Genomic DNA, 16,876 nt, shown 5'->3' with positions numbered 1-16,876 from the left:
TTTTTTTGAAAATATTTGTAATTCATTATGCAGAGAACTCTGGTTTTCAACAAAAATTTCAAAACTAGGAGTCAATGAATTCTCAAGCTTTTTACTTCTTTTAAAATGCTTTTTTGAACAGGCTGTATGGTTTGGCTAAATTTACATGTAATTGTCCCTCTGAAATCAATGGTGAGATGGAAGAAATATCTTGGGACAAAGTGATAATATAAGCTTTGAAATACCAAACTGGTTGACTTAACTTTTGCCTCTATAAAAATGCTGCTGCTCTCTTCCCCCCATTCCAATGCAAACCTTTGTTTGACTGACAAAACCTGAGTTTTTTGGCCTTCAATCAAGCTGTAAGTTACCTCTTTAGGATTTTCTCCGGGATCACTGCAGTGGTCTGAGGAGGAAAGAGTTTGCATTGTCAATGCAAATTTTCATATTTTTGTTCAATTCTGAACTGCAAATGAGTGCCTGATGTGCACACACTCCAAAATGGAATACATTTATGAAGAGGGTTCATTGTTTGAAATAATTTCACTCATACTGCATGATGTATTTCAAAATTAACTTAATTGCAGTCAACATGGAATCTGTATTGAGTATAGCAATAAATTTTGATGTCTAATGACTAAATGATGTCTCACAAAGGAATTGCACCTTTTGCTACATGTAACATTGTATGACTTGAGTACATGCTGTACAGGTTTAAAGAAAAATCCAATTGTACAGTATATACTCCAGGATAGGGATCAAAATTGGTCTGAGTATCTGAATTAAGAATTTTTTTTGAGGTTTTAGTTCCTAACCTTAATTTGCATTAATAAAGATGTTTGTAGATTGAGTGTTCATTTTTTCCCCAAGCTGTCTGGTTTTTAAACAGAGAATTTGAAGCAAATCCTGCCAACAGAATCCTTCCCCTATCATCTCCCCCACCTACCCAGCCATTTCATAAGTGGTCCTCAACACTACTCACAACCCCATGAAAAATAACTTACCAAACATCTCCCTGGCTCCCACATGACAAATAGGAGGCTTGTGTGCACACAGATATTGAGGGAAGCATAATGAAAATTATAAGAGGTACAGTAAGAAATAAAATAGCAGCTGCAGTGTATCATACATTAAATGATGTTTGTTTCAGAGAATCGGTTTTGGAATATGTTTATAATGGAGCTGTGAGCAAGCCTCCCAGCAGGACAGATAAATTTGAGCCAGCAGGGCTTGAGCTAGCATGCTAAAAATGGCAGCTTGGATACTGTGTATCTGGAGGAGACCCAGGCTGTGTCTAGATTAGCCACCAACTTCAAAGGGGGCATGGTAAGTAGGGTGTTGGGAGATTACTAATGAAGTGGTGTGGTACACATGCAACACTTCATTAGGCTAAACCTCCCTCGTGGCAACTTATCAAAGTGTGAAACTTCGGAGTGCTGGGTTGCGTGTGGCCGCAGGTACTTGGAAGTGCTGGTGCTACTTTGGAGTCCTTTTACTCCTCAAAATTTTGCACCGCAAAATATGCGCCACTACACTTCATTGGTAAATCTCCCAACACCCTAATTACCATGACCCCTTTGAAGCTGGGAGCTAGTCTAGACACAGACCTAGTCTAGCCAGTCAAGCCCACGCCTGGGGACTGACTGGAGACTTGAGAGACTGAGCTATTGCTTAATCCTCGGTGCTCACACTGCTGGTTTTGCACACTAGCTTCAGCAGAATTAATGAATTTACTTACAATATCTGACAAGATTGTACCCCATGGCAGTGTGGCTGTAATATAAACAATTTTGCTTTATGCAGTGAATGAAGCATTAGGGAGAAAGATAAAAGGAAAAATAGTAAAGCCTGTATTTTAACAGTGCTGAGTATTACTACACTATCACTGGGCTAGATTTCCAATGTATAAAATCTTTCAAAATAAACCTTATGAAGATTTTATATGTAATCTTCATAAGATTTATTATGTATTTGTATATAGGTCACTCAATAATGAATAGGACGTCTTCATGTCACCCTCCCATTTGTGAGTCCGTTGATGGCTGATCAGACCAATTCTGCAGCTGCAGATCTTATCACAGAAGAAGCAGGTGTTAGTAGCTGTTGGAGGGGCGCGGGGCAGTTTTTGATGCTCTTTTCTTCTCCACCTCTCCTCATCTGCACTGTGGTGGTACATCTCAAATTGCACCTCTCAGGATGGTCCTGGGCAAGGTTCTCCCAAGCGTCGACACCGCTGCTGCACTTTTTCACGTGTGCTTTCAGCATGTCCTTATATCGCTTCCTCTGGCCTCGAACGCTCCTCTGTCCTTCCTCCAATTCAGAAAACAGGATCTGATCTGTGCTGATCAGACATCTGAACCATATGACCAGTCCGACAACGTTGTTGATGAATGATAATGGCTTCATTGCTGGTCATTTTCGACTCTTCCATGATGCTAGTGATTGTGCGTCTAACCTCCCGAGATGTTTAAGATTCCCCTGAGGCAACACTGATGATATTGTATGCTTGTATGTTGTTCAGGTTTCACATGAACATAGTAGTGCTGGAACAACCACAGCACGTTATATGAGGAGCTTTGTCTTGGGATACATGTCCTGGTTCTTGAAGACTCTTTGTCTCAGGTGGGCAAAACCGGAGCTTGTGCGGCTCAGATGATGCTGGATGTCTGCATCAATGGTCAACTTTAGTGGAAAGATGACTTCTAAGATATGGGAAGTGCTCCACATTTTCCAGCAGTTCTCCACTGACTTCAGTAGAAGGTGCATGAGATTGCCCTGTAGGTGAAGGCTGGTGGAGCACCTTGGTCTTTTTGATATTCAGAGTGAGGCTGAGATTCTCATATGCTTCAGAGAAGGCACTTGGGATGCTCTGAAGGGCTCTGGGAGAAAAACAACCACATCCTGTCATACACGAACTGGAGCTCCAAGATGGAGGTTGGGGAGGTCTTGCTTTTAGCCTTCAGTCCCCTCAGACTGAAAAGCTTCACGGTCATTCTATAGACAGACAATTTTCACACCATTTGGAAGCTTGCCATCAATGAGGTGTCATGGAGATGAAGATGTAGAACGGTGATGGGCCAATGATGCAGCCTTGCTTGACTTCCGTTTTGCCCTCAAAGGGGTCACTTCGGGATCCGCTGTTGCTCAACACTGTAGCAGTCATGTTGTCATAAAGCAGTTTTAAAATACTAATGAATTTTTTGGGGCACCCAATCTTTGAGATGACAGTGCACAGGGTGCGATGACTGACTGAGTCAAATGCTTTGGTCAGGTCAATGAAACTCATATATAAGGCTTGGTTGTGTTCATGACATTTTTCTTGCAGTTGCTGAGCAGTGAAGATCATGTTCACTGTTCTTCAGAATGGTGGGAAGCCACATTGGGATTCTGGGAGAATTTCTTCTGAGCAAGGCAGGAATCAGTCTGCAAAGATTCGAGCTCAGATTTTCCCTGCTGTTGCCAGGAGGGAGATGCTACGATAGTTTTCACAGTCCAAACCACACTCCTAGGTGCTGAGTTATGCTAACCCTCAGAATAAGGTTTTATCTTCTTAGAAGGTACATAAACTTGCTATACTATAAAAATCTCCAAGGTACATAGATCTGAAAGAGTACTCACTTCAAATACCACTACTCACCACTAGAACTAGGTCTGGTATCAGTATATATGCTAGTAAATATTATAACTACATTCATCTATTAATCTATTTCACGATGGCATAAAATGGAAATTGAACCAGTATTGCTATTAAACTGGGAAGCTAAAGAGGTAAATAATATAACAAAAACAGAATTTTAATTATTGGACTAACTGTATGGGAAAATCTTCTATTTAAAGTTCTCTCTTTCAAGTCGGAGTTTTAGAAGTGTTAACAAAAACTCAGTGTCTCTATACCTAAATTTTTAAACTGCAGGATTGTGAAAATCCTGTAAATGCATTTCCCATGAAATGAATATACATACTCAGTGAACTCTCCATGACCATGACACTTCAGTAACACCCCAAATTCTTTGTTCTATTGTATTTTTATGTTTTTGAAGAATTTAGGGAGGATTTTTAAATTCCTGTTTTGAGCTATCCATAAAGGCTGCTATATGCTGCATAAACTGAAAGATGTATTAAAGTCTCAAAACTACTTTTTCTAATGATTGTTGTGGGGGAGGAATTGTTTTTCATTGAGCTACTTGTTTACTCCAAGATTCTTTATTTGAATAGAATACTTTATTTACTTATTTACCTTTTTAGAACTACTGACACAAATAATCTGGGTACATAAAAAAGAAATCCTCGTACTCACTTGGCTAATAAATTGATAACTTAATTCAGACAAGTGTTCTTTCCATAAGTTTATAAAACGTGAAAGTGCTACATTCTCATTCTTTTCCTCTAAGCCTAAATACTACCCTGGTCAGCAAAGATGAACACAAAAACTCATGGCCTCCACAATACATACTTGAGCCACTGCCATAGGAAAGATTTCAGAAAATGGGCAGAGGTGCTGTGATGTTAGGTACAATCTGCTCTTATTGGCCGTTTCTACTTTCTTTGAAAGTGGCATGGTAACACACGGCCTGAAATATGCTAATGAGGTGCGGATGCAAATTCCCCACACCTCACTAGCATAACACCACGTGATTTGGAGTCCGGAAGACCGTTCTTCCGGACTCCAAAATGCTGTGTAGAAGCGCGGCCCCAGGGAGCTTCCAGAAGGAAGTCCTTCTTCCGGAGGCCCCTTCTTTCCGAAAATTTTTGGGAAGACAGGGCCTCCGGAAGAAGGACTTCCTTCTGGAAGACCCCCTGGGGGCTGTGCTTCTAAATGGCATTTTGGAGTCCAGAAGAATGGTCTTCTGGACTCCAAATCACGTGATGTTATGCTAATGAGGAGTGGGGAATTTGCATCCACGTCTCATTAGCATATTTCAGGCCATGTAGTACCATGCCACTTTCAAAGAAAGTGGCCTGTGTAGAAACAGCCATTGAGAAGAACAGCAACAAGCATGTCATTTCGGCCCTGATCTTGTGAACACCTTTGCACAAACTCAGCTTTAAGCATATATGTAGTTCCACTAAAGTGAAGTGCTTATGTGTTTGCAGGATTAGTGCCTCAGAGGGCTGCTGAGAACATCACCACATTTGCTGGTGAGGATGAGGCAGAGGAAGGTAGACACTCTCCTTATCAGCAAATCTTACCTTTTGAGAGCACACTATATCGTCCTACTTGTCAGCTGTCTCTTGCCTAGTATTCCCCAGTGTTAGTGAAGACATCTTGTTGGTTTTTGTGGGACTGAAAAGACTCCCAATGACTTCTTTCCGAAATAGCACATCAGAGGCTACCCCTTCCCATCAAATGGAGGTAATCTCAATCCTAATGTAACCATTTTTATTTACTTTGATTCACTCAAATCCTCACATTTAAAATGGTTTCCTTGCATCTAAATGCACTCACTTTTGCAGCCGATGCTGCCTCTAGTCTCTGCTGCTTCTGTGCTGTGTTGAGATGGCCCTTCTGAACTGGCTCTTCCTGACATTAAATGGGAGAAGAGAAGACTGTACTGTCACTGACTGTAAAATGCAAAGAATTCTGTGGCAAACAGGGAGGGAGACTATATCCCAAAGATGCCAGATGCCATATGCACTTCCCGTTGTAAGCCATTTGCTAAAATAACCCTCAGAGGAACTGTACTGCCATCACCTGGCCACTTTCATAACACGACAAAAAGCATCAAAGATTATAATTCAGGAGTTAGTCAAACACACTATTTGTTAAAAACACAAATGATAAATGTAGGAATGTGTGAAAAATATGTTTACCAGCCATCTTTCATATTCCTCCATAGCTCTTTTATCTTTTTCTTGCTTCTCAAAATGTTCTGCTTCTTGCTTTCTTTTCTCCTGGATTTTTTCTGTCTTCTTTTGTTTTATAAATTCTTCCTTTTTCTCATTCCTAAATATGGAGAGACATAGAAGATCCTATTCACTGAATTAAAGAAATGCTGCAAAAGTGATTGGTGCACCAAATAGTCTGTACCAAGTCATGAGTTGACCTTAATATCTACTGACAAATTTGATAACATGATTTGAGGGAAAACTATAAATAAAGCTGAAAAAAAATCTTCAAAGGCCACAAACACACATAACTCCATGAATAATCGAGATATGCGGGTCTATAAATTGTGTTACCTGTTTGGTATTATTGTAATCTTTGGCCTTCCTTCTCCCTTCCCATATGTCATCTGTAACCTGCTAGTTTATAAAGCCTTCTAGCTTAATTTGAGCCTATGATTTCATACATATATTAACCCAGTTGAGTTTATGCACATATATTTTACACATTAAGAAACCTATTATGGGTATTCTAACAGAGAAGGAGCTGTGCTAGTCTATACACTATCAAAACAAAAAGCAGTCAAGTAGCACTTTAAAGACTAGCAAAATAATTTATTAGGTGAGCTTTCGTGGGACAGACCCCCTTCTTCAGACCGTAGCCATACCAGAACAGACACACAGTGCTGTTGACTGTGCTACTTGACTGCTTTTTGTTTTGCTATTATGGGTATGTTTTAGTCTTAGCTCAGCAAAAGCCAAAAGGACAGTTTACCTATTTTTCTGTCTTTTATTTTTCTTTTTCCTATTTAGCAATAATGCTAGAGGCCTACAGAATTCACACACTGTAAGGACAGATGTGGGGGTGGGGGGCTTTCAGCAGGGTTTCTCCATTTATGGTAGTTGTCCATGTTTGCCTCTAAACCTGACACCTATCTGTTATAAATATCCTATAATGTCCTGCATCTGATGTTCCAGCCTTATTTTTCTAATCACATGTTGACACAAAAGGGGCAGTTATCTTGGGGAGCATCAGTAGGTGCCAAACAATGTCATGGCCTGGGTGCGATGATCATTCTGTTGACTCAAATAATACAGACAAAAGTCACCTAGTGGGGTGTTTTTTTGGTATTCTAGGGCAGATGTCCATTCTTGGAATTTGCTCTTTTCAACATCCCACCTAATACATATTCAGAAATGTGCCTCAAATTAATTCCACCAATCAAACATGGGTACCCCTGAAATCCTAGGGAAGAGATGCCCAATTTGGTACTGGAAAGGCCAGGTCAAAGTGACCTAAGGAGGCCTATATTACTCCATGACAAGTGGTGAGGAGAGAATTCTTAAAGCACATCTCTAGAGACTCTCTGACAGTCATAATCTTATCTTTTCTACTAGTACAGTTTTATTCTTCTAATCTTTAAAGTGTTCCTCTACTACTATTACTATTTCACCCCTTCACCATCTATGGAATGGAGTGGGTCCTCAATTCCTAGGATTCTCAGGAGGGAGTAATATGGAGTTTTACTAAGTATAGATGCAAACCCTAAATGTAGTCAGACATGCAAGCTGCATCAGTGTAGTCTATCAGAGAAATTCAGCTTGTATTCAAATATTAAACTCATCTGTTTAATTAATACCTTCGTGTTGCTAAAAATAAAAATTGCTGCTGAATATTGCATGCATAGTCACTGAAATCCTGAGAAGCGCTTTGAGCCCAAGAGCATATCCAGCTCTGTGGGATCGGGAGTGTCTGGGGTAGAGGTTTGGACCTTAGAACTTTAAGTCAGATTGGTGAGCTCTTATGCACATTAATAATCCTATCTGAATACCCTTAAGCCTCGGAATACACATCTCTAAAATAAAAAGATACACTCAGGATATGATTCAGTCTCATTCTGTAAAGCACAGAGCACTTTTCTTGGTGACATCAGAAAAAAAATTCTATTCAGCAGACATACATACTGGTAAATACATCTGGTTTGTCCAGACATTCTATAGATTTCAAAGAAACATAATACACTATACTAAAACTCAAAATTGTAAGTTTTGCTTTTTAAAATCCTGGTTTATTCACTCAGCAGGGGATTGGCACTGCAACATTCTGTGCTACTCAATGTACCACACATTTGATTTGTAACTTTCATTCTTTTCAAATCATTGGCCTTTCTTGAGCAGAGACTTTCAATTCAGCAGACGGACTAGAAGCTGTATGGCATGTTTTGTAAGGTGGACAAATGACAGCAAAAATGAAGCTACCACACTCACATTTGGGAACAATAGACCTGACTGGGAGATGCAAAGCACCCTTTCCTCACACTGATTTCTATGACAACCGAGGATCCTCAGCCCCTTGTAGGCTTAGGCCCTCAGATGATTTAATCCACTGTACCTATTCTCTGCAAAATTATGTAGGCATACATGCTGACCCATTCACAGTCACATAACTAACTCCTCTATAACAGTACCATTTATCAACGGCAGACATGCTGTCTCGTTTCTTCTCTGCAATAGCCTCCTCCTCTTTCTTCTTCTTGATTTTTTCAGCTCGTTTTTCCTTTTTACTTTGTTCTTTTAGATATTCGGCTTTCTTTTCTTTCCATTTTTCAAATGCCTAAAGAAGACCTCAAGCTCATTAGCAAAGTTGCTTAACACATTTGTTCTAAAACTTTGCTTATGTAATAGATATATTTTTCTTTTCCTGCCAGTTCATCCTTATATTACTCAAAGGATTGTCCTTTAGTAGCTCAAAGAATACTGCTACAACACTGCTACAAGGAAGGAACAGGAAGAATTTACTACTCCCAGCTCATTAGAAAAAGCTTCTTAACTGCCAACACCTTACTTGTCTGATTAATTACTTTGTTCTATATACATAAGGTATTTCACATTAAAAAAATTAAATGTCAATAGCAAAAATGTGTGTACATGCACAGCATAAGGAATTAGCCCCTGCTACAAAGAAAATAACCTAGATATGAATTTTCCCAAAGATTGGGGTAACCAGATCTAGGAGTACAGTTTGAGTCTCTCTCTTGCTACTAACAACTACATTTTTACTCTCCTAAGTGTCTGTTAGATATAGATTTCTCACTGCCTTTTGCGCTTCTTCTTTTTTCTCTTCATTCTGTTCTGCTGCTCTCTGTTTCTTTAACTCCTCAAGTTTCTTTTTTTCAGCTAGTTTCTTTTTTGCCTCTCTTTCTTTCATTGCTTTCCAAGCTTCAAAAGATGCAATTGCTTCTTCCTTCTTAGCAGCTTCTTTCTATGTAAGAAAAGTTTATTCTTCAAAAACTTTGCATTTCCTAAATTCATTTTCAAATGTAGCACTAGCCACAGAAAACTGAATTGCACAAAACATTCTAAATCAATGGTTCAGTTCTGATTTGAACGACTCAAGCATGACCTGTTTTTGTGGACTACAATAGGAGTAGGGCCTGACTAGATTCATAGCCATGAAAAATGAGCCACAGACCATGAAATCTGGTCTTTTGTGTGCTTTTACCCTATATTATACAGATTTCATGCAGAGGTCAGCATTTCTCAAACTGGGGACTCTAAGCCCAAAATGGAGTTACTGGGAAGTCATAATTTTTTTGCGGGGGTGGGTGCAGGGGATCCACAGTATTGCCTCCATTATTGCTGCACTGACTTCAGAGCTGGGCATGGTGGCTACTGGCTGGGTGCCCAGATCTGAGGGCAGGGACTTGCCAGCAGCAGTGCAGTAGTACAAGTGCCAACACCATACACCACTCTGATTTCTATCAGAGGGGTAGCCGTGTTAGTCTGTATCTTCAAAAACAACAAGAAGTCCCGTGGCACCTTAGAGACTAACAGTTATTTTGGTGCATAAGCTTTTGTGGCAAAGACTGCTTCATTTGACTTCTGTGCTGCTGCCATCAGAGCTGGTTGATCGGCCAGTGGTGGCTGCTGATTGAGGGCCTGGTTCTGAAGGCAACAGAACAGAAGAAAAGGTGTCACTACCAGACCAGTTCCTAGACAGCAGCCACCATTCTCCAACTGCCCAGCTTTGAAGGCACTTAAAGCAGCAGTACAAAAGTAAGGATAGCAGTAACATGACCCCTCAACTACTCCTTTCTAAGTCAAGACCCCTCCAATTACACCATGACATTCTAGCTGCACAAATGCTCTAGCTAGAATTGCACATCTGAAACTGACTTATTTCGCTAGCATAGACTTAGCTGCGGAGTGGTTGTAAAGTGGCTATGAAGGGGCTAAGAACGATTTCCTCTGCATTTCACTTCTGTTTTTATTTTAAAATAAACCACAACAAACATTGTAATGGCAGTATTTTATAGAGCGTCAATTGACTAGCTTATATTTAATTAAATTTTTAATATAAACAAACCTTTTCATTTGCATTCTTTAAATTTTCTGCTTTGTTCCTTTTAATTCTCTGAAGTTCCATCAGAAAGACTCTTTTCTTTTCCAGCCAATCCTATAAGATTACAGGAAAAAGCTGTATCTGAAGAGTTTTAAGCACTCACTAGATCATGAACCAAAGTTAAGGGAATATTATCGATAAAGCAACGACTGATGCAACGATCATAGACAGTGCTGACAGTATTTCTCTCTTAATATATAACAATCATCATCATCATCATCATCATGTTTTATATATGCAAACTGATGATATAGCAGTAAGCCCATCTGGATGAATGAAGTATCATTTAAATCACATTCTGAAGCTCTGCAGCACAAAAAATATTCTGCTCAAAGGTTTCAACATAAAAGAATTAACAACTTTATTTTAACCAAAGGACTTCACCATGGAAATAAAAGAAGAAAATACGAGCATGGAAGGACAGGAAAGAAGGAGCAAAGCAATTGATTTCCCTCCAGTGTCACAATCTTGAAAAGGGAAGAGAATAGAGCAATACAATGATACAAAACTACCTATCAAAATCTTCAATAAGGCCTTAGAGAATAGTTGTTGGGGAGCAAAGGAAGCATCTCTATGTATACATGTATAAGAATGAACTGCAGCTACTAAAACTTTTAATATAAAATAATATCTACAAATCACTACTGTACGTTTTCCCTGGTGTTTTTTGTTTTAAAAATAGAGAATGCATTTTAGCCATGTAGAATATATAGGATCACAAAACTTAGTTAAAAAAATCCAAACTTATTTAATTTCTGTTTAATTCAGAAATTAAACAAACGTGTAATAGGTTTGCAATGAAAAGTCCTCAACCCAGTGACTGCAAGGGCTACTTACTTTCACAAAGGTTTAGATGTGGGTAACTGTTTTCAGGATCAGAATCAAATTTTGTACATTTGCTCATGTTTAGTATGTTTTACTGAGATGTCAAAACAGCTTAATGAAAACTATTTCACTTTAGAAAGTGGGTATGAGTCAATACACATGAAGCAGTTGAGATACCAAGATACTTAGAATCAATACACTATTTAGTGAAGTGAATATAATTTTCCTTATGCAGAAATAACTTACGATCAATGTAGGATCACAGTTGAGATTTATGATAGTTTTCACTATAGAGAGCAGCATTAGATAATTTCAGCATAATCTAAGATTTGATATCAAGTTCTTCCTACTTTTCCCATGAAATGTAACTTTAGAACAGAAAATACAGGAAGAAGACTTCACAGGATGCAGATTAGAAGTACAAAACAACAAATGCAATAATGAAGATCAATTACTGTGTTCAAAAACATTTTGCAACAACAGTAAAATATAGGTATGTTCTTTTCTCATCTCAATTCACCCCTCTTGGCTATATACGTTGTAGAGAAGCACGACTTTTTTAAAACAAAAAGAGTCTTGAATTAAGAAAGGCATATACAGATCTAGATTATAATTAATGAGCTTTTATTCTTATTGGCAGCATCTCTTCATATGGGCTTTGCAAATGCCAAAATTTACCTGATAAACAGCTGCTCGTAAACTATCTGCTTTGTCAAGCTCAGCGCTATATTTTTGTAAGTGTTTATTATCCAAGACCTTTAATGTTCCCAAGTATTGAGAAGATGTAGTTGTAGACAGAGGGATAGTTTTTCCAGCTTTCTTCAAGTATGTAGAGGATAGAGACCTGTGAAATACCAATGTATAAATATAGCAAAATAAACTTTCCATTTCTTATAGAGGATACAAGGTAAAGCCCATTCTCATAGAAATTACATTCTGACATTTCTTATAATCCAGGCAGCTGATTACCAGCAGCAGTGTCTTCCAGGGGGAAAAGGAGTGAAAAATTGGAGAAGGCAGTCTGAATCATCTATTTTTGCTTTTTTATGGAGTTTGTCACTACTAAAACAAACTTCAGGACTTACAAAAATTCTGCTGGTCTGTCTAGTAGAGAATGTAAATTCCAAAATCCCTGTATCAGTTCTCAGGAATATTAAAAAGCCTATATGCCTTAACATAACTATCAGTAGCATTTTGAGACAGGTATAAACTGTTGGCTAGAGTCACTTGTTGAGTCCCATGGTATAAAAAGATGAAGATTTTGATAAAGATTTTGTGGGTCCAACATGCCAGTGGAGCTAAGAATGATTTCCACTCTGCAAAAAAGCTGACCTCACCCTCCTCCAGCATCCTTCCATGGAAGGCCACGTGTTGGTGATAGGTAGTGTTTCTTGTAAGCTGTGTACTTTTGCAGACACTCAGAGGAGATTTAAAGGCCAGGTAGCTCATTAGGAGAGTATCCACAGCTAGGTTTTTTGCTTCTACTGGTGCTGCATATTCACATATGCCTCCATACGCATAAAAAAACATGTATTCTGCAAATGGATGGAAAAGAGTAGAAGGAACAGTGGTGATAGGGTGATGGTGGGTGTGAATGAGTGAGGAGACAGTATGTTTTGATATTGTGTATCTTACCTTTCCAAAAAGATCACATCAGATGGGATCAGACTGTAAACTTTGATAGATCAGTATTGTTTACTTACCTCCCTGATGGTTTCACTTTTTGTGAAAGTGGTTCCTTATTTTCAATTTCTTTCTACAAGCCAAAAAAGAAAAAGAAAATTCTTTTACCTACTGTCACACAACAAAGCAAATTCTGCAGCAGATAGCCTGGAATGCTCTATCAAAGGCTTTATAAAATGTAAGAATGCAAAATATGAATGAAAGGAAGGTGGACAAGTATTTTGTTTGTCATTCTCTGTACTTGTTATAATCAACAAAAATGTAACCATGATGAAGTTTAGCATGAGATTATAAACAAAGACCAAACGAAAGTACACTACAATCTCTATTATAGTACTTTTTCCCAGAAATGTCATTAGTCAGTCAGGATTACATTTAAGAGTGTCTTAATATATAGAGAAAAAATAGATAGTACACACTTATTCATTATTTGTTGTACCACAATGTTGAACAGCCCTAGTTATGGACTAGGTACCCCAGCATTCTAGGCTCAAGCAGAACAAGAAGGCAGTCCCTGCCCTAAAAATCTTACAATCTAAGTCTATTCTTTCTTCACCTTGTATTCTAGCTAGCACTTATCATATGCAATACAAGAACAACTGGTGTGAACAACACTTAAAACATAGCAAGTTAAACCTTCCATTACTATATTTATCTCAACTGACCTATGCTAGTTCATACCTCCTAAAGATCTCACACAGCTTACTTTTAAATTCTAGAAATGGCAAGTAATCCCAAACTTCAGTACCTTTTATTTGTTTTCAAATATTTTCTGACTGTATATTTCCCTCATCTTCTCAAACCTGTTGCTATTTTTTAACCAAATCAATACCAGAAACCAGGGAGCAATGGGTGGCTTCTAGTATGGATTCTATCATAAAACAGTATCTGTGCACATGCAAGATGGAACAAACAAGTTTCACATGATAATTTTTCTTTGAAGCTACCAGGATGTTGTTAAAATTATGATTAAAAAAGTGGTGTGTTCAAGTGATACCTTGACTGTCAACTCTGAAGTGTTCACTCCTGCCATGTCTTCAGATTTCTCATTTAGCGACATTTCCTTTATGCCATCAGCAACAAATTGCTCCTCCAATGTCTGCAAATTTTCTTCAAGATGGTCATCAGTTGATTTCTGTAGTTTCTTAGTTTTCTCATACACTGTAGTCATCATTAGTTCTATCACAGATGGGGATTCTCTACCATTATTCTCCAGTCTCAAAACACTGCAGTCATTCCCTTCTATTTGATCCTGGCCTAAAGCAAGGCAAAAAATAATATGAGAAATGAAAAATGAGACACTAAAAGATGCAATTTTAAAGAAACAGTTTGTGGTTTGTTAATTCAGATAGTTCCATCTAATACTTGGAACAGTCATGTATGGAAAAGCTTATTAAGCTTGATACAAGACAAATTATCTTGTCTATAAATTAATGCTTACAAAAGGATACGTAAAATTGTACTGTAAATTAATACTACTGCTGCAACAAATGCATTTTTTAATTTAAGGCAAGAACCAGCAGTTTTGACATAAAAAAGCTCAGCAAAACTGCAAACTATTAGTTACCTGATCAGATCCAGACACATTTCTAACACAAAGTAACAGCAACAAACATTTGGATGGTATCAAGAGCTACTCTAGTGTTCACTGAAGTACTACAGAATTTTTGTAAAACTATTGCAAAAAATACTTTGCATGCTATTTCCAATCCATGTTTTCCTCTTTGAAACAGGAAATTGTTGCTAAATAGCTGGTGACAGTTTATTATGCTGGACTTAAAATATAAATCAAACACTGAATGTATACCTAACAGGAATAGTCATTAATCATCATTTGTTATAAAAAGGCTTAAAACTAGCATTCCCATGTTATTTACACTATGATAAAAATAGCATTTCTGTATCTCTAATACAGTTTAAAGACAAAAATCAACAGGAGCCAGAGTGACTCTCAAGTTAATATTCCTATGCACATTTTTGGTAGAATTCTAAAATGAGGAAGTGACAGGGATTAGCTAGGAAGATCACTGAAGCTACGAAAGGTGGGCTGGACTTATAACTTGGAGAGTGTGATCTAACGACAAAGAATTGGCGACCCCTGTATGCTTTAAGTCCTCTCTAGGGTGACATCTGGGCAAGTTCTAATTAGAAGGTCTGAAAATGGAAAATCCAATGTACCAACGAGAACTTTTAAGGTGACAGGCTACACTGTACCCATAACTTGAAATAACTTATGCAATTTGCGTAATACAAATTGAGTAATTTATTTTGAATTAACTTATTTCAAATTTGGTGCCATCCATATGGCATCAAAGTTCAAAATAAGCAACTATGTTGAAGTTTCTGCTACTCCTCATACAACGGGGGTACTGGAACCAGAATATGGAGTGTTTAGCCATGGATAAATGTACCCCAAAATAGCAACTATAGTGTAGCCCTCACCCAATAGTGCACAATTTTGGTATTAGTATGGAAATCTGACTCTTCTTGATAAGTTTGCATATTTTGTTTGTATATCACTTTCTAACTGCAAGTATTAGAGGACTTACAAAAAATAAACTACGATACTTGCCATAACCCTGTGGTGTTAATGGAAAGGGCACTGGACTGCAAGCTGGGACATCTAGCTCTGCCACTGACTTACTGTGTGACTTTGGCAAAAAATCAATTTATTTTTCTGTCTCAGTTTAGAATATGGAGATTACAGTACTATCTTCCAGAGTGCTCTGAAATCTGTGACTGAAAAATGCTGTAAGACAATTGTTATTGTGACATCTACTTTGCCAGACCATATTAAAGCACTCCCTCTTACAACCATTCTGCCTTTTCCCTCAAATACAGACTACAGAATCAAGTTTACCATTCTCATTTTCTCTTTCAATGTCTTACACAAATCTGCTCCAGACTACATCTCAGTGTTGTTTGTCTATAATTTTCGTTCTTCTTCCTTTGCTGCACAGATGTCCTTATCTTCACTACTTTACCACTTCCTTACGTGCATGGAAAACCTCCCCAATCAAGTACGACAGACCTCACAATCTTCTCCATGTTCAAATCTTTCCAAAAGGCATGCTTCATCCATAATGCACACAAACATTAACCTACTTCAAATTTGTACTCCAACGCAGGAGTACAAATTAAATATAGATATATTACATGACACATTCTAAACATCACACTGCTTGGCTGTGTCTACATGTGCCACTTCTTCTGGAAGTGGCAAGGTAATGAGCCGTCTGGAAGATGCTAATGAGGCGCAGACATAAATTTTCTGTGCCTCATCATTAGCATATGGGCACGTGATTCAGAGTCTGGAAGAAGCTCAAAATTTTGGGGCAGAAGGGGCTTCCAGAAGGAGGTTTCCTTCTACAAGATCCCTAAAGCCATACCATCTGCACGTGTATTTTGGAGTCCAGAAGAGCTTCTTCCAGACTCTGATTCATGTGCCCATATGCTAATGAGGTGCAGAAAATTTACATCCATGCCTCATTAGCATCCTCCGGACGGCTCATTACCATGCCACTTTCGGAAGAAGTGGCACATGTAGACACAGCACATGTGTGTTATATACTTTGTTCCACCTTTTATCCATCTTAAACTTTACAGGGCAAGTACTACCTTTTATATGTATTCTATATCACACACCAGATCAGGGTCCATTTACACATTTACTATTATTTTCTTTTTCTACCTCTTCATCTTATCTTGTAAACTCCTTGAGGCACAGACTCTCTGTATGTTTGTGTATTGTACAATGAAGAAACAAAGTAATACTTATAATTCTGATTTAAGCAATGGTTAAATAGAGATACAGAGAGGATAAGTAACTCGAGCTAGTTCACATAGCCATAAACACAAAGCACACATTATAATTTCCACAAGAGCATCCCTTCCATAATATTTGAAGTGGTAAGCAAACAGTTTGTCTAAGTTTGTAAGATAGATCTGTACCTTGCGTAGGTGAAAGAAGATGAAGGAGATTTGCAGACAGATGGAGATTACTAATTAAAGAAATTGAGTAGGTTGGAATGGAAACGGAAATTCAGGAGCACCAATTTAAGCAAGTCTCAAAGACATTTAGATAGAATTAAGTACACAAAACATGATCAACAGTAGGAGCTCATTTCTCAAATTTTACTGTGTCCTTAAAAATAATGTTTATCT

The 16,876-nt window shown here is 38.1% G+C and overlaps 1 protein-coding gene across 8 annotated transcripts in view; it reads right to left on the bottom strand.

Annotated features, from left to right (window-relative positions):
* Positions 1–16,876, bottom strand: part of MAP9 (microtubule associated protein 9) — a 35,584-nt gene that overhangs the window by 3,938 nt on the left and 14,770 nt on the right. For 3 of the 8 annotated variants that reach the window (XM_074993138.1, XM_074993144.1, XM_074993145.1), the window contains 9 exons: positions 13,710–13,969; positions 12,733–12,785; positions 11,708–11,873; positions 10,169–10,258; positions 8,897–9,064; positions 8,271–8,416; positions 5,791–5,923; positions 5,426–5,500; positions 351–385 (listed from right to left, as the gene is read on the bottom strand). In XM_074993138.1, coding sequence (XP_074849239.1) covers positions 351–385; positions 5,426–5,500; positions 5,791–5,923; positions 8,271–8,416; positions 8,897–9,064; positions 10,169–10,258; positions 11,708–11,873; positions 12,733–12,785; positions 13,710–13,969 — 1,126 coding nt within the window. The remainder of the gene's footprint in view (positions 1–350; positions 386–5,425; positions 5,501–5,790; positions 5,924–8,270; positions 8,417–8,896; positions 9,065–10,168; positions 10,259–11,707; positions 11,874–12,732; positions 12,786–13,709; positions 13,970–16,876) is intronic. The other 5 variants (XM_074993139.1, XM_074993143.1, XM_074993140.1 and 2 more) reach the window with 5 other exon arrangements.

The sequence above is a fragment of the Carettochelys insculpta genome, chromosome 4, assembly GCF_033958435.1.
Source record: "Carettochelys insculpta isolate YL-2023 chromosome 4, ASM3395843v1, whole genome shotgun sequence".
Taxonomy (NCBI): Eukaryota; Metazoa; Chordata; order Testudines; family Carettochelyidae; genus Carettochelys; species Carettochelys insculpta.
This window is presented reverse-complemented; position numbering and strand designations above follow the sequence as displayed.